Here is a 19,321-nt window from a genome sequence, read left to right on the forward strand (position 1 = left end):
GTGGCATCCAACTCAGCGAAAACACGGGTAAAGCGCGTCCCCGGGGACACGCCTTTACCAACTCAGCAGAAAAGGTGCTAGTTTTAGAAATATTAATCGAACGGTGTTAGAAAAGTAAAATTAAAAACAAACGATGTCTCTAATTTAGCCAAAGAGCAGAGCATTTCTGCGTTAGAGCAACAAGGCACGTGTTGAACTCCAAGTATCATTGTGACACCTAGATTCTCGGATCCGTTATTATTCTTTTAGGCTTAATTGAAAAATGAGTTGTCAAATTCTATATCTTACTAATTTTCAATGTTTATTTTTCTTAGAATAGATGTTATAATGCTGAGTACGACCACAAAGCACCGGCCCTTGAGAATCCCGAGCAATGATGTCAGTGGTCTGAACACCAGAGGAAGCAACACAAGAGTCGTCCATGTTAATCTTACTTTACATTTACTATTGACCCAAGCTTTTGGGCTCACTAATATCCACACATAATTGCCTCGTTGCATTAAACCTGACGATATGAGTGTTATTTTTTATTTTTAAGTAAATCTTATCATACAGAGCCGATAAGAATATGAACCTCGTTAAAAAATTTATCTAATTTTAGATGAAGGAAAAATAATGTATCACATCATTGTCAAATACATAAATAACCTTACAAAAATTAACACTTTAAAATATCAACCAAAGCACCTACCAAAGCTGGCCCAAATGAACAAAAAGACACAAATAGGAAACACAAAACAGAATTCAGTATACCACCACCAATTAGCACAATTCACCCTGGGTATTTGAGGTCAAAATTAATTGGCCAAACTGAATTAGTTTGGTTAAAACGGTCTATCACAGAATTGGTTCGATTAGAGAACTATTATCTTTTTAATATTCGGTTCTAAATCAGTTCAAATCCATTAAAAATTAAGATCCAATTATTTTAACCATACTAGACTTATTAAATTATTAAGACCAAATTAAATTTTAATCCAAATAAGGTTGTCACTACCTTATTAGTTTATTAAAACTAATTAAATAATAATATAAAAAATAATTAAAAATACCACATTAGTTTTGCCGTTAAGTTTTTAACGGCGGGATGCTAAATTGAAACAAAACTTAAACGTTAAGTATGATTTTAAAATAATTGGAAGTTTAGGTATTAAATCGGATCAAATGTTAAAGTTTAGGTACTAATGGCTTAGTTTACCCAATATTTTTTTATTTTGTGCCAGAGTACAGGTCTAGTGTGATATTTCTTCCGTATAAAATCTGACAACCATACCCATTCCGACCGGGAGATAGACACCATGGTCACGTTGTAATTAACAGTAAAAACTTCGAAAGGTTTACTGTTTACCGTGACCCTTTTACCGGCCAACAACGGTATGAAAGAAGAGAAGGGAAGTTTCTCGAAGACCATAAGTAAAACATTAAAAAAAGGGCACCCTTCTGCTTCTGGCGCCTTCCTTTTGTTTCGGAGTGTGCGCGTGGGTCCCACGTACTTCGCACCTCTCCTCTATCTTCTTTTCCCTTTTTCTAAAAAGAAATTATTTAAAAAACAATCTTTTTATTTCCCTTTCCTTCTCGAACTCACCATCTCTCTTATTTTCTCTGCCTTTCTCCCTTATCATTTACTCCAACCTGAACCTTCTAGAACTAACCACAAAACCTAACCGCCGATCCCTAGCAGTCGACGCGCCGTCTTCCATTCCGGTCACGGCGTTGGAATCTCTCGATTCAACGGTGTATGGTCGAATGCGCCACGTTTCTTACATCTTGTTTGGTTGCTTGGAAAATTCTCGCTTCCTTTCAGGTAAGAATAATTAGCTTTCAATACTCATATAATATCTTATTAATTATTTTCAGTTAGATTTGAAGACTTTGATTTTTAATGTGTGCTTTATGATTTAAGAAATAAATGAATTGATGTTAAAATGTTTGCTTATAATTATTACTTAGGTCTAAAAGATTACATGATCAAGAAACTGTTCATAGCATCTGGAAATTGTGTTAATGTTTTTACGAAACTGAAATAAGTTATGCTAGGCTAGATATTTTTAGCTAGAAACATCGAAGGTAGGAGTATATATTCTCTTTCTCGCACTTTCTCTGATACCAAACGGTGCCATTGTTTTTTTTTTTTTGTATTTTTTATTCATTTAGTCTAATTTGAGTTTATTTACTGACCAGTTAAGGCACGCCGAAGGAATCTCAATAGCCGGAGAAATCCCGTTTTCTAGGGTTCTGATCTTAAAACCGAACCACATGGCACCATTACCGGCCGACCAACCCGGCGAGTCCCATGCCGTTGCCGGTACTGCTACTGAGTCTCAACGTTCTTTACCGACTCCGTTCCTTACCAAAACCTATCAACTCGTTGACGATCCTTCCATTGATGAGTTGATTTCATGGAATGACGACGGGTCGAGTTTCATAGTTTGGCGCCCTGCTGAGTTCGCTCGTGATTTGCTCCCTAAATACTTCAAACACAACAACTTCTCTAGCTTCGTCCGCCAACTAAACACATATGTAAGTGTTGAAGCTAATAATAGACAGCTTAATCGAGTTTTGTTTAAATGTATAATGAATTTATTTTCTTTTTATTTTAGGGTTTCAGGAAGGTAGTGCCGGATCGATGGGAGTTCGCTACCGATTGTTTTCGAAGAGGCGAGAAAGGGCTTCTTCGAGACATACAGCGCCGGAAAATAACTGCTACCGTCGCTGCTGCTTCCGGTACGGTGACCGTTGCGGCGGTTCCTTGTACTAAAGTATCAGCATCACCATCTAATTCGGGGGAAGAGCAGGTTGTTTCGTGGAGCACGCCTCCAGTCGCCACCGTTCTACACCGGAGCACGAGTTGCACTACGACGCCGGAGCTTTTAGAGGAGAACGACAGGCTTAGGAAAGAAAACATGCAGCTGAACCAGGAACTGACTCGGTTGAAGGGATTGTGTAACAATATATTCACTTTGGTGACGAATTATGCCTCGGGCCAATCGGAGAATCACCAGAGCGTGGGAGAAGGGAAGGCGTTGGATCTTTTGCCGGCGAGAGATCAGACAAGAGCGACGGAAGATAGTGGTTCGAAGGCGGCGATGAAGACGGATGATGGGGAGCAAGAGGAGGTGGGGGAGGATGCGACGCCGAAGTTGTTCGGAGTTTCCATTGGCTTGAAGCGAATGAGGCGAGAGGGTGAGGATGAGGAGCTTGACAATAATCAAGTACAACAGCTTGATGTTGAGTCTGGTTCTGAGGTTAAAGGAGAACCGTTGAATGGGAAGACGGATGATCAGGATTCCACGTGGCTTGAGCTTGGGAAATAATCAAAGATCTGTCGTTTATACTTGCATATCAATGGTTTTTCGATTAATCACGTGCTCGGAAACCGGAACGTGGCGGTCTCGTTCTGCAATGTGGGATACTTCGGGTTTGGATCCGGGTTCCAACATCCGGGCCTAGGCTCATAAACTGAAGAGAACATCAAAGATAAAATCGGGTCGGCCCGAGAACCATTTTCTGATAACGAGAACGAAGAAATTGGATGAAGTGAGTCAAATTCTCGGTTTGATCCATTTAAGACCGAAACCTTAATTTGTACAATATTGTATAACTAATAAGTATGAAAAAAATGTCTATTTATGTTACAATTTCCATGTTCCAACTTCCAACCATGGGGTTAGTCATCCGACAAAACACTTGTGAAGTCTTTATTAACTTAGGGTATGCAGGTTGGACTTTGGATAATTTTTCCTCAGATTCGATTTGTTTGAAGATGGGCTGCTAGTATAGGTTATGCTAATGAAAACACGAGTATTTTTTATTAGTATATTATAAGGGGTATTAATAACATGCATACACTACTGACAAGCTGTTTGAAATTATGCCTATCGAAGAGAATAATATTTTTTTATTTTTTATTATTCGATCACTCGATGAGTTAGAAAAATAAATAATTAAACTAATTATAATTTTTATTTACTTTGGATATAAATATTTTCGTTCAATGTAGGTTGTATTATTTTTATTTGTTTAAGGTACAATTATCCATTGATAATTGTTCTGGTGCGACTGCTGCATGATAGCGATAGGTGCGTGTTATAAATATGCTTCTAACGGCGTTATATAATAAGGTTGATGATGGGATTAAATGTTCTTTTTAACACGTATATACCAATGCCAAGGATTGAAGGAGACATAGTTGGACCTGGACCACTAAGGGTCATTAAACTGGATAGTATTGAACATGCCAAGAAAATCGTGGTTTGTCATTGGTAATGCTTTTGTTGCTGCAATGAAGCGCTTTTTTCCTCGGTCCGATCTTTATCTGCTTTCAATGCTACATCTTTTGTGTCGAAAGCCCTAATTTGGTGAAGGAATTTAGGCCTGTCTCTTGTTCAATTTTTTAAATGAATATTACAATAATATTGGTAGTTAAAAGTTTGTCAGGGTACTTCAAATGATGGCTTTTAATCAAAGTGTTTTTGTCAGAGGAAGACACGTTGTGGCTAATACTCTCTGCTAGACCCAATTTGAAAAATTGATTTACAAAAGCGTTTTGATAGCCTTTTTGAAAGAATTGTCATGGGTTGGCAGCAAGTGCTTTGTTGGGCTTTTTCAAAGCTCAAGTGAAAGAATCTCCTTTCAATTATTTTGAAATGGACATGGAATGTACACTTTTAGACAATTTAAAAGCCAAGTAAGATCTGTACATAATTATTAGGGCAATTTAAAAACCAAGTAAGATCTGTAAATAATTATTAGAGCACGTAGTTAAATTGACATCTCCACTCTCCCTTAAATTGTGGGTTTAATATTCATTAGGAACAAAAGTTTACTTTACCTAGGAGTTGTTAAAAAAAACCCAAGTACTTGGGACATACAAAAGCTATATACGTCAGAGTTTTCATCTATAAACTTAACTATGCAAAACTAAACATTTCCTAAAGCAAAAGGCCACCAAAATACTTGAGACATTTGTGCCTTAGTAATTATATCCAAAGGGCATTCCTAGCCTGCCTAACCGACCTGACCCACAGGGAAAGCTTTGCTCCGGCAAAGCAGACTTTTGTGTATCTGATTTCGGCTCAACAAAATCATGAATGGAATACCTTTTTGTGGAGTTAGATCTTTCATAGTGAGGCCTTTGTTTTGGTGCACTTAGAGACCTAACCTTAGCCTTTGATGACTCGGTGTATGCCATGTAATTTGGGTGGTCTGTGTAACCATTTACTTAGCTTCTTGATCCATCACTCTCGGCAGAAGTGAAGGGGCTTCTCTTAAACGTACACTGTAGCGGTGATGCCGAATAGAATAGAGGACTATTATCGGCATTGCAGGAACGGAGGTCCTGGACCTCGTGGGAGAACTTCGATGGAATTCTTAGAGACTCAATTTCACTGGAAGATGGACTTGGATGTGTTTGGTGTGTGTCTCGAAAGTTGGCGAAACTACAACTACTAAACATATAAACTATAATAATTAAATCTTACTCAAACACTCATCATATCCCAATAATATAAGCAACTACTAAACATATAAACCCACCCCCACCCCCACCCCCATGAAAAATAAATAAATAAATATCCTTTAGAAGATTTTATGATGGAACTAAACTATAGCTTACAAAAAAGAAAAGCATAACAACCGCTAAAAGCAAACAATTTTTTTTTTTTAAAAAGGAGTTAGAAAGACTTTTATCGGTAAATTCCGATGACGAGAAAAAAAAACGTTGCAACAAGAAGGTCACTAAATCTAAAAATTGTCTCAATCGTACAACTAAATTTCGAGATTATATGGGATAAATTTGGAATTTTTCTTTTAAATCTATTAAAAATCGAATACGATCATGGAAAAAATGAAGTTATATTTGAATTCAAACAGGAAAAAAAATCAAATTGAGATATCTGTTTTAGATTTTTTAACCACGTATAACAATAATGGTTGGTATGACTGACAAAGGATCAGTAAAAGGTTTGATAGGAAAAAACCTAGAAAAAAATAAATAAAATTAAGAAGAAGAAGAAAATGAATAAGAAATTTCAAGAGATATTAGAAAATGAGTTTGATATGCTTATTTTTAACTATTCTTATTTGGGGGGAAGGGAAAGAAAAATTCTGCTCTTAATAAGTTCTAAACCCACAACTTAGAGAAGGGAGTAGGTATCAACAAATAAACTATTTTAAAATTTTAGGGTAAACTACACGGGTGACTACTCAACTGTGACTAAAAATCATTTTGACCATTGATGATTTAATTTAATCAATCAGACGACCCAGCTATTTAAATGCTTCAATCAAGCCACTTGTAGTTAACATTTAACGGACTAGATGATGTGGCAGTTAAAATATTGTGGTATAATTACACAATTGGTCCCTGTTATTTATATATTCTTTCAATTTGATCATAATTTTAATAAATTAAAATAAATTTAACCCACGAATCAAGGGGTAACATGTGTCATCGGTGGCACCTGTCATGACTCGTGTCATCATTTGATTGGAAAACTAAATGTATTTTAATTTATTTTTAATTTAATAGATTTATTCACATCAATCATAGGGTGACACGTGTCACCCTCTGATTGAAAGAAAATAAATCAACGCTAATGTAGGTAGAGGGAATCGAACACAAAACCCTTGGGCAAAATAGTAGGAGCAAGGTAACCCTTTGGTAGTTTTGGGCAACAAATAATATATTTCTTGTATCTTAGTATGAAAATATTTTAGTCAAAATTAATAATATTTTATATATCCTTAAATTTTAAAAATAAATATAGTTTATTTTATTTTAATATAAAAATATATATATATTATCTTTATCATCACTTCAAAAATATTTTTTTAAAATATTTTAACTTGAAATATATTTAAATAGTTTATTATTAATTTAAAATAAAAAACTATCTTTATTATCACTTAAAAATATCTTTAAATATCTTAACTTGAAATATATTTAATATTTTATTATTAATTTAATATAAATATATATATATATATATATTATTTTAAATTTAAAATATATTTTATTATTATCTTAACTTTTAAAAATATATTAAAATATTTTAACTTCAAAATATATTTTAACTTAAGAATAAAATATAATTTAAATTAAGATGTTTTAAAAACATTTTTTAAAAGTTAAAATAATAATAAAATATTTAAATATATTTTAAGTTATGATATTTTAAAAAATAATTTTAAGTGTTCATAACGATAATATATTTTTACTTCAAAATAACAAAATATATTTAACAAATTAAGACAAAAATAAAAACATTTAATAATTTTAAAAAAATGAAAAGATAATTTTAAAATTTAAGATATATAAAATGTTATTAATTTTGAATAAACCATTTACAATACAATATATGTATTATTTGTTGTACAAAATATACTAAAAGACTATCTTGGCATAATGGTTTGATTCCTACCATTTTTTGCCTAAGGTCTTGGGTTCAAAATCCCCCTTGGTGTCATGATTTGTGGGTTAAATTTATTTTAATTTATTAAATTAGGATCAAGTTTAAATAATAAATAAATAACAGGGATCAATTGTATAATTATACCAAAACATTTTAACTGCTACAACACGTCCGTTAAATGTTAAGGCATGTGATTTGATTGGAACATTTAAATAGTTAGGTGGTCTGATCAAATTGAAAGATCGGCGATCACATTTAAATAGGCATGTGATTTGATTGGAACATTTAAATATTTAGGGTAAATTATGCCTTTAGTACATAAACTATCAATTTTAGTTTGTTTTAGTACCTAAACTTTTAATTTTTTAAATCATATCTAACATGTAATTTTTGTTTCATTTTAGTATCCCGTTAAAAACTTAACATTAAGTTTCGAAAAATTGAAAGTTTAGGTACTAAAGCAGACTAAAACTAATAGTTTAGGTACCAAATACGTTAAGTTTTTAACGATGGGCAAAAATGACAGAAAAATTAAACGTTAAGTATGGTTTTAAAAAATTAAAAATTTAATTACTAAAATGGACCAAAACCGATAGATTAGGTACTAAACGCATAGTTTACCTAATAATTTATTTATAATAATATTTAATTGAATAACTTGTTCATACTTTTTTAAGAGAATAACGTATTTTTTAGGGATTTAATGCCTAAATTATTAGTTTTGATCTGTTTTAATATTTAGACTTTCATTTTTTCAAAACAATTTCTAATGTTTAGTTTTTTTTTATTTTAGTACCCCACCTTTAAAATCTTAACACGTTTAGTACCTAAACTATTAGTTTTGATCATTTTTTGTACCTATGCTTTCAAAAAAAAATTAAAACATAACGTTAGGTATGATTTTGAAAAAAATGAAAATTTAGATACTAGAACAGACTAAAACTGATCGTTTAAGTGTTAAACACGTAGTTTACCCTATTTATTATTAAGCCTATAAATAAATGACGTTGAATGTAATTCACCCATCAAATAATTAAAATTAATAACCATTGTTTCCCGTGTTTCGTACCATACAAAACATGAAATGACGTGATCAGCTTTACCTTTTAAAAACAATTCCTTTGTTATGGTTCAAGAAAACATAAAAAATAAGTTCAATTAAAATAAAAATATTTAAATTATATTTATTCATTTAGATGCTTAAATTGTTTTTATAAAAATACATATTTAATTTATTAATTAATTAATTTAAATAAATCATAATAAAATTTATAATTCTTTCAAATTGATTTATTCTATTTACCTTTCAAATTGATTTTTTTGTTATATATTTAAAAGAATTATTTAATAAATTTTGATAAAACGCATTAAAAAAGAAAATAAATTTTAAAAACAAAATTACTGTCTTCTTCTTACAAACCGTTCTATAAAAGGGCCTCTTGCTTCATATCTGCTCCTAACCAAGTTATCTTTCTCTCTCTCTCTACTCTAAACTGAAATTATAAGCTGCAAAGCAAACTAATTTTTTCATAAAAAAAGTAACCCTAATTTCGCAATGGCGAGAGCTAATCAAGCAGCAATCGACACTTTCATCAGCATCACTGGGGCACCCGAAGCTGTTGCCATTTTAAAGTTTGAGGTAGTTTTAGGAAACTTTTTAATTACAAGATCTTAATTTCACTTTGTTTAAATTTTTCCTTTTTTTATTTGATTACCGAATTGGCTTCTGATTATAGGTTAATAAATGATCGGCTGATTTCTTTCCTTTTTTAAAAATGTTTTTATTGCTTTAAGTTGTTGATTTATTTATCTGATCACCGCTTCATTCGTTTGTTGAAGATAACTGAATTTTTATCGGTTGTAATTGAATTAGGGTTTTAGCCAATGGCTATAATCAGAGGGTTACTTTAATGTTCGAATGAATTAGTTGAGAAGTTTATTCTTTTTTCTTTCAATTAGTTGTTCTTCTTCGGTGTAACTTATATTAGTCTAATGAGCTTCCTTATTTGAGAGGGAAAGAAGGAACAAAGAAAATGGATGATTGACTGGACACTAGAAAAGGGGAAAGGCACTGAAATTGTAAATGTTTTTAGTTTGGAGTTGTATTCTTTTTCAAGGATTCAACAAAATAAAAATAAAAATTATGCATTGTTGATTGGTGCTAATGGCCAAGTTGTTTGACCTCCATTACTTAGTCATGCTCTTATAAATACGGTCAGCAATAGGCGTTGTTGAATGTGGTTAGCGATTTAAAATTCTTGAAGCTCAAGTGGTCTTTGGTACTCTTTTTTGCATCTGAACTTCTGCGTGACTCTCATTCACGGTGAATGTTGAATTGAGGTTTAATTCTAACTAGCAGATTCATAGGTTTTCATTTTGCTGTTTGTGAAGCGTTGTTTGGTTCTGTAGACAATTGCTCGTGGTTGTTGGAAAATGCTGCTTATTATCAAATTAATTTCTTGTTGTGTTGCAAAGTCTTAGAGTTAGTTTGGGTTCTTTGCATCTTATCATAAAGTCTAGTCAGCTATAACACCTCTTGGTTATCTATTAATTATTTGGGTTGGGATCAGGAGTATGCTGGTGATCTCAATACAGCTGTAAATGCACATTTCAGCAAAGGAGATAGGTATATGTTTATGAATTGTGCTAATCCTTTTTTGGGGATAAGTAATTATTGGTTTGTAGAGTTATTTATTTATTTATATTTTCACGTTTCCTGCAAAAAGGCCAGCATCAACCACAGTTCATGTAGATGATGTAATGGATATAGATGATCCAATTGAAGTTGTACCAAACGGGACATGGGTTACACGTCCAAGGGAGGTGAGAGAGGCACCAATAGAGGTTAAGAATAGCAATGAGCTATCCAGTCATTCTGGTAATGCTCCTGCTGATGAGGATGTCTCTGAAACTGCACAAGCCCATGGCCATAATGTCCATGAGACTGTTATAATTGATGAAGTATATGAGGATTCAGCAGTGCAGCAGAATGATAACTCTAATTACCGAGATGTTACACCCAGTGCTCCTGCTTTTGATGATTTGCCAGATTATGGAAATGACATTGAAGAACAAATGATTCGAGCTGCCATTGAGGCCTCCAAACGGGATGTTGAGGCAAGGTTTTTTTTTTGTAAAAGGAAAAATACTTCCAGTTTGATACTGTTGTGGTTCTCTTCATGCTTGTCGTCGCTGTAGATTCTTGTTTTATGGATTGCCTTTTCATGATTTTGCAGGAGTTGAGTGATCCTGGACCTTGGCATAATATGTCAAATTCGGACGATGCTGCACTTGAAGAAGCAGTTTCAACGTCTTTGATGGTTTGTTGTACTGTACTTTGTTCAGGTCACATTTTACTACAATAATCTATTCGTTTTGTCTAACATGACAATATTCAGGCTGCGGAGCAAGAGAAGGCATTGCGTGAGCAGGGTTCCTGTTCTGGAACGTCACAAGTGGAGACTTCTAAACCAGATGAGGAACATCTTGTAAACATGCCAGCCTCAAATGGAAGGTAGACTCGTTGTCACTTGTCAAGCGATAGGCATTATGTTATTGTACAAACCCGTAAGTGTATATTCCTTCTTTTAATTTTATAGCTGGCTGAATTGAATTGATGTAGGTTAATGGAAGGAAGCTCTTCCATTCAAGATGAAGCTGAAGATGGGAATGAGCAGCGCCTAGTTAGGTCAAGGTCCAGGGAATCTGCAAATGAAGTTGGAGTTGTGGAGCCCAGTTCACCATCAAGTCCTGGACAGCAAGGCATAGGGAATCTCCCATTGAACAATGGAAATGCATTCCCTTCTGATGAGGTTTAAACCTTACACTTTCTCTTCTAACTATTTCCTTCCACCTATGTGCTTTACTAAAGTAAATTTTGGCTTGTTCTCTGTACCATATGCATAGGGAATCTCCCATTGAACAATGGAAATGCATTCCCTTCTGATGAGGTTTAAACCTTAGACTTTCTCTTCTAACTAATGCCTTTCACCTATGTGCTTTACTAAAGTAAATTTTGGCTTGTTCTCTGTACCATATCATAGTGGGGAGGTATCTCTTCTGTGGAACATGATGAGGCAGTCATGCTTGAGGCTGCAATGTTTGGTGGAATCCCTGAAAGTGGATATCGTTTTGCCTATGCACCTCATCAGTTCATTCAACCTGAGGGATCCAATCCCTGGCGTGCCCCTCATCCTCCATCACCCTCTTTGGCTGCTCAACGGCTGATACGGGAACAGCAAGTTAGTTTTTATTTTTCTCCTTATTTGTGCTCTGACAGAAAGTTATATATTTCTAATTTTGGGCCTGAAGTAATGGCCTAACAGTTTCCTGCGTACATGGTGCTTTCAGGATGATGAGTATAATGCAGCATTGCAAGCGGATAGAGAAAAAGAGTTTAAGGCAATTCAAGAAGCTGAAGCTTTCTGTTTAGAGGAGGAAGCAGCTAGAAAAGCTGCTCTTGAAGAAGAACAAAGAAAACAGGTAATTAGTTATGCTCCAATCATCGGTAAACCTGGATGAGATTCTAACATTAAGTATATTCTTTACTTGTTTACTTTTATGATTTTATGGGACGATTAAAACTTTACCAGTAAACATGTATTGTATGTAAACCAAACTTTGATACATGCATGGACGGGGCAAAACCAAACTTGTAAATCTTGAACAAATTGTTGTCAAAATTATTTCAAGCCATCCCATGGATGTATAACTGAATATGATAGAAATTGCATTCTATTTTTCAGATAATTTAGGTTTCTCTCTACTAGAAAAAAAAATAATACATTTTGTTGCTTTTGTTTGCAATCAACATAAGATCATGCCGCTATACTCCATTTAGGCTTTAGTTGAGTTCTCTGCCTCAGGAGCCATCAGCCAATGAGAAAAATGCTGTAAACCTTCTAGTGCGAATGCCAGATGGCAGTCGTAGGGGCCGTCTATTTCTCAAGTCTGACAGGCTGCAGGTAAATTTTGTGAATGAACGTTCACTTCTATTTCTTTTCCTTGTGCAGTAGGCTTAATATTCGACCTGATTTTGTTATGCTTTGCAGTCTCTGTTTGACTACATAGATATCGGAAGAGGAGTCAAGACGGGAACTTACTGATTGGTAAAATTTTCATCCCAAGCTTTTTGCCTTGTTCCATAGTGTTGTTGGCTTCACTTCAAGTCTAAGATAGATGCATGGTTTATGTTTTCACTATTTTAGGACAATACTCACCTATGTTTTCTCCAACTCTTCATTTCTCTTTTGAAATAATCATTTCCGACACTCATGTCAAACATGTTTCTGAACTCGGGTACGAACATTCTCGTTTCGCACGTACTCCCCGTATCCAACACTCGCACTCGAGTCAGAGACATAGATATTGGTTACTTACCTTCATGCAAGGAATATCTCGCACATTAATTGTCGTTTTCAACAGGTGAGGCCATACCCGAGGCGTGCTTTCGGTGACGGAGAGAGCAGTTTAACACTGAATGAACTCGGCTTAACAAACAAACAAGAAGCCCTATTTCTCGAGTTGATCTAATAAAATCCACAAACTGTTGCAAGAATACTATAGAAAAACTAGTATGAGGCTTTAGAGGTTCATTGGAACCGTGGAATTTCTTCAGGGTTTCCGTGTGGTTGAAAATACTGGATAGGATACAACTTATTTATCCGAGTGACAAAATATCTTATGTTTATACAATTACTTGTCATGGAGCAAATTCATGGTATAACATTCGAGTTCAAATATCTACGAGTTCATCTATCTTGTCATTGATGAACAACGTGTTCTTTCACATCATCGTAGTTTTGCTTTATTTACTCTTTGCTCAACATAGCAACAAGCACGTCCTGTTCTTTTTGATGTTCTGCGTATGTTTGTTTTTATCAGCCATCAAATTCAAACCTTTAAACATGATATATAGATGAACTTATATTACTAGTTGATTTAATAATTATTATGACGATAGTTTTAAAACTTTGGTCTTAAAAAATCTCAATGAAAATGTTGTCATTTCCCAGGTTAGGACATTTATACCATCCTCGTATCCACTTGCATGTCCTCTTATCTTATCATTTTGATTGAATCATATCAATATTTAAAACTACAATTATTTTCTAGAGGAATTTCTAAAATTATTGTTGAATATCTTAGTTTTTTTTTTAATTCAAAATTTATAAACTATCAATAAAAAACTAGATTACAAATTTAAAAATAATGTATTTAGAGAAATAAAAAAATAAAAATAAAATTTAAATTATTCACCAATATCAAAATATTATGTGAAATTGCCCTTTTTTCTATCAATCAACTTAAATAGAGTCTCATGTTGAACACGGTATGGTACACTACAAAGAAACAGATAACAAGTTGTTGAGCATGGTCTACGTTACAGTACGATGAGCCGTTAACGTCGGCATCAAAATTAAGCTCTTGAATTATTTGCACCGTCTTCTTTCTCCTAATCATTATGCCCGTCGTCTTCAACAAACAGTATATGTTCTTTCACAGCTAAACCATTTCTTCTGCAGATATTTTTCACATCTTACTAACTTGAAAGATTATAAAATTATCTATAAAGTTTGATAACTAATAATCGCAGAGATTAACATATCCATGTATCGAATCGTAAAAATATATTTATTAGCTTGACGATTGATTTAAATCTTATTTGTATATTTTTAATAGTTTAGAGTGATTATAAAATAATATTTATTTAATTTTTTTTTGACCAGTTAACAATACATACAATCAACAAATGTTGTTGCTTAAACTTAATATCTCTAAGAAAAATAATATTTTCTTTTATCATTGAGATCATTTGATAGATTCGAATGTGCACATTTTTACATTCAATCTAATGGTAAAACAATCACATGATCATTAAATATTCAATGCATATTATATGAGTAAAACATCTAGCGAGAACAAAAAGAAATAAAATTTTAATTTCACTTTTAAAAGATAATCGATCAATGATTTTTCATTTAAATAAAAATATGAATTATAAATTACTGATTTAATCATCCTTCCCCATACTTTTAACTGTCATAAATTATAATATTTTTCATTGTGTATATATACGCATAATTTTATGTTAGGATAATAAATTTTTAAAATTTTATATAAATATAAGTTTATAAAATTTTAAAATGAAAATATATTATTAATAAAAATATTTAAAATATATAATAAGTTCGAATTTTTATGTGACGAATTTCCTCATCCACTAACTTCGATCCATATACTACCAACAGAAGGTTTCATCACAATGTGACAAAACAGAATAAATAAATGAATGAATAAAGCCAAATATCCAGCTAGGACAGAATGCGGCCGCTCACACATCCACATTCCAAAAAGCAGAGTTCGATACGACAGCTTAAACATATGCTTAACGTGGCATCTTTGTTTTATAATATTTCGTCATTAATTTATGTTCTTAATTAGTTAACAATTACCATGTATTAGTTTGTTAAAAATATAATGATACAAAAATGTGTTACGTGTATTTAACTTTATGATCGCATTAATTATTAATATAGTCGTTGATAAAATATTAATTTATTTAGGATATAATTAAAATACATTATCAAAACGAGTGTTACAACATTCCACGGACGATTGAAGAATTGAAAGTTGTTTTCATTTCAACATTAATTATTGCGCCTGATCTCAAACTTAATAAAATAATCTTTGGCATCTCTTTACTAAAAGTATTTATATTTTTAATAATTTAATTAAAAATAATATTTTCTTTTAAATAAATGATTGTTTGCACTCGTAGGATAAATGTGATATGATTCTAATTTATTATTTAATAAAATTTCAAATAAATAAATAAAAATTTGAAACCTGTTTATTTGAATTTAAATTATATCTGAAGTATACCTAGTTCAATCTAAACTTCTTATATTATAAATAACTATATTTATTAAATTGATTAAAAATATGAATTAACAAATGTAAATTCGATTGTAATTTTATAAATATTATAATTTTAAATATATTTAAATGTAATTTCCTGCGTAATATTATTTATGCTAAAATGATTTTTTAAATATTTTAAGAAATAAATAAAATTCATAGCTGTCAAATGAAGATATTTCTGAAGCGGTGATATATTGTTGTGGTCATATTCGGCTCAACAGTACAAGTGGGCCATGTTTTGTGATTTGAATCATCTGATCTTCGAGCTTCAAACCCATAGTATTTACCATTCTATATTAGCAAATCTAATATAAATAAATATTAAATCATTATATATAAACATATAACATATTAAAATAACTGTAAAAATTATAAATATAAATGTTTACTAAGACGAGTTTCGGAGTACATATTATCATCTTATTAATTCAATTAATCAAATTGAAAATTAAGTATAAATAATTAACTCACTCTCTTTTAAGACTATGTTTGAAAAATTAATTAAATTTAAATATAATTAATTGTAATTAAATATAAATAATATGTTTATATAATTACTTATAATTGAAACCATTTAATTATTATAAGAGTTAAGGATTGTGCTCGTAACTGGTTATAATTATTTTTGAATCTTTTATTCATTGTTTAGTTAATTAATTTCACTGAAATATGTGTAACTAAATTTTATTAAATAAATGTATAAAAATTAGGATAAATTTAATTCATGACCATGTAAGTATGAATATATTTTAATCTGAATATCTATATTTTAATTTAAATTAAAAATATATAATTTTAAATTATTTTTATTTTAAATTTTAGATTATTTATAGTTCAATATATTTATATATATATTTGTTTCAATGGTTTAGATGCTTTTATACTTGCAATCAGAAATAAATACAAGATAATTTATTCAAAGACTCTCAATAATTTGATATTAAAGACTTATATTCTTATATATGTGGTGTTCGCTCAAACCTGAAATCTTAATAAATAACAATATTCTTTAACTGTTGACATCGCTTAATTCATATTTAAGTTTAAAGTATTTTTTACAATTTATTTTCACCATATCAAACGATGAATATTTTAATATCAATTGTGAGTGATTTAATTAATATCATTTAAATGATTTAATTGATAAAATTTAAAAAAAAATATCAGATAAAAGTTATTCATAATTAAGTGATAAATCCTTATCCAAAAAATTATAAATCCCTTGTAATTAATATCCGTAAATTTTGATTTAGGGTAAATACTTATCCATAATGTGCATTTATATTATTTTCATAATAATAATATGCAGATTAGATCGTCAGGAAGGAAAGCACAAGTCTTCCCTGTCCTGTTGTCGCCCTTTTTCGTCATCAAATATAAATAATACACAAAAGCACAGAAACAAGAAGCAAAGATCATTAAAAAAACCAAGCACGCGTTCATGTTTACCATCTATCTGTTTCTCTCTCCCACTCTTTTATAAAATCAGTAATCTGCTTTAGAACTCTCTAGTTCTCTGTTCTCTTTTGCTTTTGGCTTTCTCTCGATGGGTGCCAATTTATCTGCTTTGTTCTTCATCGACTGTTTATCATCTGATTCTCCATCGTCATCACCCAGTTTGGGGGATTTGCCGGAGAGCTGTGTGGCTTCAATTATTGAGTCTTTGGATCCGCCAGAGATTTGTAAACTGGCGAAGTTGAACAGGGCATTCAGAGGTGCTTCTTGGGCTGATTTTGTTTGGGAATCGAAACTTCCACCCAATTATCAAGTTCTCGTTGATAAAATTCTTCCCTCCGTGCCTGAAAATTTGGGTAAACGAGATATTTATTCAAGGCTCTGTAGGGCTAATACTCTTGATGGTGGCACCAAGGCATGTTTTTTGTTCTGTTTTTTGGCCTTTTTTTGTTTGGATGCCGAGAAAATCTGGGATTTTAGTTTCTGGGTCTTTGACTTTCTTGTGGACTGGTTCTTTTCATGAATTCTTTAATAAATTTATTCGTGGATTTGATTTATTTGTAAATAGTTCAAAAGAACATAGCAAATCTTAGTAATAATCTAGTTGTGTTCTTAATTTAACTCAGTTTTGTTGTTCTTTTTTGCAGAAAGTATGGCTAGATAAGAGCACAGGTGGTTTATGTATGGCAACATCTTCAAAGGGATTACATATAACGGGGATTGATGATCGAAGATACTGGAATCATATTCCAACTGATGAATCTAGGTGAGGGTTCAGGAGCTTATCTTTATTTTTTTTCTGCATTTATTTCTCATATTAGATTGATGAGAACGGTAGAATTTCTGGTCCCTGATCATGGATTTTTTAGATTGGCTGATCAAAATCAAGACTTTTTGGGGCATAGCATTCCGAATTGATCCGAAGCGTGTTCTTTTTTGTTTGTTTTTACTGTCAAATTTCGATGTAATCCTCGGATTTTCGTTAATAAATGCATGATGATGATGATGATGTGGTAATGATGATGATTGTCTAAACAGGACTTTTGTTCTTCAAAAATCTTGACTTGTAAAAAACAAAGACAGTTCTTGGCTTGTCTGCTCACTGCTTTTGACTTCATCCATGGTTTACTCATTCCTATAGTAAGAGTTGCGTTGGTGGTTTAAAGCACCCGCGTTTGACTTTTCGAGTCTATAGTTCCGGGGACAACCACTTAACCCATTATTTACATAAACTCTATGTTTTCTTACACAATCGGTCAGAGATCTGTTAGAACTCTTGAGCTTTGTGTGGTTAGTGTTGTTATCACATTGGTTCTCGCAGTTCCTAGTAGTTAGCAAATACCGTACGTACGCAAAAGCATGATTTCCTTCATCTATACTGTTAAATAGTATTAAGACAATGTTGATTATTATATTAACGTTGTATACAAGCTAGAGTCTAAGAATTACGTGATTTACGAACTTTGTTTTGATTATTTATGGCAGACTACAAGTAATGTCTCATTGCTGGTTGATCTTCATTTGAAATTCATTATTCTCGTACATATTTTCCCTCCGATAATTCTATAAGGATGAAGCTTGAACTTGGTTGAAAGTGGGAATGATTGTTGTAATCTATGGTATTGAAAGAGAACGCTGGATATTCACTTCAATTTCCTTTTTCTTTGCGATTCAGGTTCCGTTCGATCGCGTATCTCCAGCAAATGTGGTGGCTTGAAGTCGACGGTGAGATGGAATTCCCCTTCCCACCTGGAAGCTATAGCGTTTTCTTCAGACTGCAGCTAGGTCGTGCCTCCAAGTGGTTTGGTCGCCGAATCATCCACTCGGATAATGTCCATGGTTGGGATATAAAACCCGTAAGGTTTCAACTATGGACTTCAGATGGCCAGTATGCTACATCTCAGCGCACTTTGAACGAACCTGGAAAATGGTTTCACTACCATGTGGGGGACTTCAACGTCGAGAGCTCGAATTCGTCGATGAAGATTAAGCTATCGATGACACAAATTGACTGCACGCACACAAAGGGTGGTCTTTGTTTAGACTCTGTTGTGATATATCCAAGAACATTTAGGGAAAGGTTCAAGCACAAAGGGGTTTTGAAGTGCTAGTAAACCTATGTAGTTTAGAAGTTTATAGTATATATATATTCAGGCCGAGTGTGGTTAAGTTTTCTAGCTGGTTTTTGAGGGTTAGAGACTTAAATGAGTCGATTCTGTGTATAAATTTTGTTTCCATTTGTTTAAGTACTTTGAACTTTGTTTTCTCTTTTGAGCATCGTCTCGACAAATTTGCTCGGATTTTGAAATTTGAGTTTAGAGTGTAGGGTTTATGGTATTGAATGTCTGGTGTGGGTACTTGCATTAAAGATCAGTAATCTCTAGAACGATTACAGCATCTAAATACCATCTTCTGTTTCAATGATTAATAACTTGTCGATTCACAAATATTATACCATTTCCAGTTTATCGAGGCAATTTATCAAACAGGTGGTGATCAATGTTAAAATCGTTAAAAATTAAAACCAAACG

The 19,321-nt window shown here is 32.4% G+C and overlaps 3 protein-coding genes across 4 annotated transcripts; all 3 read left to right on the top strand.

The window, feature by feature from the left end:
* Positions 1 to 1,559: 1,559 nt before the first annotated feature.
* On the top strand, positions 1,560 to 3,615 carry LOC120202612 (heat stress transcription factor B-2b-like). Of its 2 annotated transcripts, none has more exons than XM_039203024.1 (3): positions 1,560 to 1,804; positions 2,182 to 2,520; positions 2,601 to 3,615. In XM_039203024.1, exons 1-3 carry the CDS (start codon positions 1,739 to 1,741, stop codon positions 3,312 to 3,314), a joined length of 1,119 nt encoding a protein of 372 aa, XP_039058955.1. In that variant the 5' UTR covers positions 1,560 to 1,738; the 3' UTR covers positions 3,315 to 3,615. The 2 variants fall into 2 exon arrangements, with proteins under 2 accessions (XP_039058955.1, XP_039058956.1); XM_039203025.1 differs by having other exon boundaries at positions 1,562 to 1,804; positions 2,187 to 2,520; positions 2,601 to 3,604.
* Positions 3,616 to 8,952: 5,337 nt separating this feature from the next.
* Positions 8,953 to 13,015, top strand: LOC120202613 (plant UBX domain-containing protein 8-like). The gene is made up of 10 exons (XM_039203026.1): positions 8,953 to 9,051; positions 9,983 to 10,038; positions 10,139 to 10,529; positions 10,649 to 10,732; positions 10,811 to 10,926; positions 11,035 to 11,224; positions 11,456 to 11,653; positions 11,763 to 12,376; positions 12,464 to 12,520; positions 12,837 to 13,015. Exons 1-8 carry the CDS (start codon positions 8,968 to 8,970, stop codon positions 11,931 to 11,933), a joined length of 1,290 nt encoding a protein of 429 aa, XP_039058957.1. The 5' UTR covers positions 8,953 to 8,967; the 3' UTR covers positions 11,934 to 12,376; positions 12,464 to 12,520; positions 12,837 to 13,015.
* Positions 13,016 to 16,754: 3,739 nt separating this feature from the next.
* On the top strand, positions 16,755 to 19,090 carry LOC120202615 (F-box protein PP2-A12-like). Its single transcript, XM_039203028.1, has 3 exons — positions 16,755 to 17,205; positions 17,438 to 17,556; positions 18,466 to 19,090. Exons 1-3 carry the CDS (start codon positions 16,882 to 16,884, stop codon positions 18,899 to 18,901), a joined length of 879 nt encoding a protein of 292 aa, XP_039058959.1. The 5' UTR covers positions 16,755 to 16,881; the 3' UTR covers positions 18,902 to 19,090.
* The last annotated feature ends 231 nt before the right edge of the window (positions 19,091 to 19,321 follow it).

Source organism: Hibiscus syriacus, unplaced genomic scaffold, assembly GCF_006381635.1.
Source record: "Hibiscus syriacus cultivar Baekdansim isolate YM2019G1 unplaced genomic scaffold, ASM638163v2 tig00008957_pilon, whole genome shotgun sequence".
In the NCBI taxonomy this organism is placed as follows: Eukaryota; Viridiplantae; Streptophyta; class Magnoliopsida; order Malvales; family Malvaceae; genus Hibiscus; species Hibiscus syriacus.

What these genes read in the sequence shown, in the direction of transcription:
- LOC120202612 (XM_039203024.1), top strand. Translation starts at nt 1,739, where the DNA reads ATGGTCGAATGCGCCACGTTTCTTACATCTTGTTTGGTTGCTTGGAAA. An exon ending in AAATTCTCGCTTCCTTTCAG is followed by an intron (nt 1,805 to 2,181) that starts GTAAGAATAATT and finishes TTTACTGACCAG; the next exon opens with TTAAGGCACGCCGAAGGAAT. An exon ending in TCCGCCAACTAAACACATAT is followed by an intron (nt 2,521 to 2,600) that starts GTAAGTGTTGAA and finishes TTTTTATTTTAG; the next exon opens with GGTTTCAGGAAGGTAGTGCC.
- LOC120202613 (XM_039203026.1), top strand. Translation starts at nt 8,968, where the DNA reads ATGGCGAGAGCTAATCAAGCAGCAATCGACACTTTCATCAGCATCACT. An exon ending in CCTCCAAACGGGATGTTGAG is followed by an intron (nt 10,530 to 10,648) that starts GCAAGGTTTTTT and finishes ATGATTTTGCAG; the next exon opens with GAGTTGAGTGATCCTGGACC. An exon ending in GGCTGATACGGGAACAGCAA is followed by an intron (nt 11,654 to 11,762) that starts GTTAGTTTTTAT and finishes TGGTGCTTTCAG; the next exon opens with GATGATGAGTATAATGCAGC.
- LOC120202615 (XM_039203028.1), top strand. Translation starts at nt 16,882, where the DNA reads ATGGGTGCCAATTTATCTGCTTTGTTCTTCATCGACTGTTTATCATCT. An exon ending in CTCTTGATGGTGGCACCAAG is followed by an intron (nt 17,206 to 17,437) that starts GCATGTTTTTTG and finishes TCTTTTTTGCAG; the next exon opens with AAAGTATGGCTAGATAAGAG. An exon ending in ATTCCAACTGATGAATCTAG is followed by an intron (nt 17,557 to 18,465) that starts GTGAGGGTTCAG and finishes TTTGCGATTCAG; the next exon opens with GTTCCGTTCGATCGCGTATC.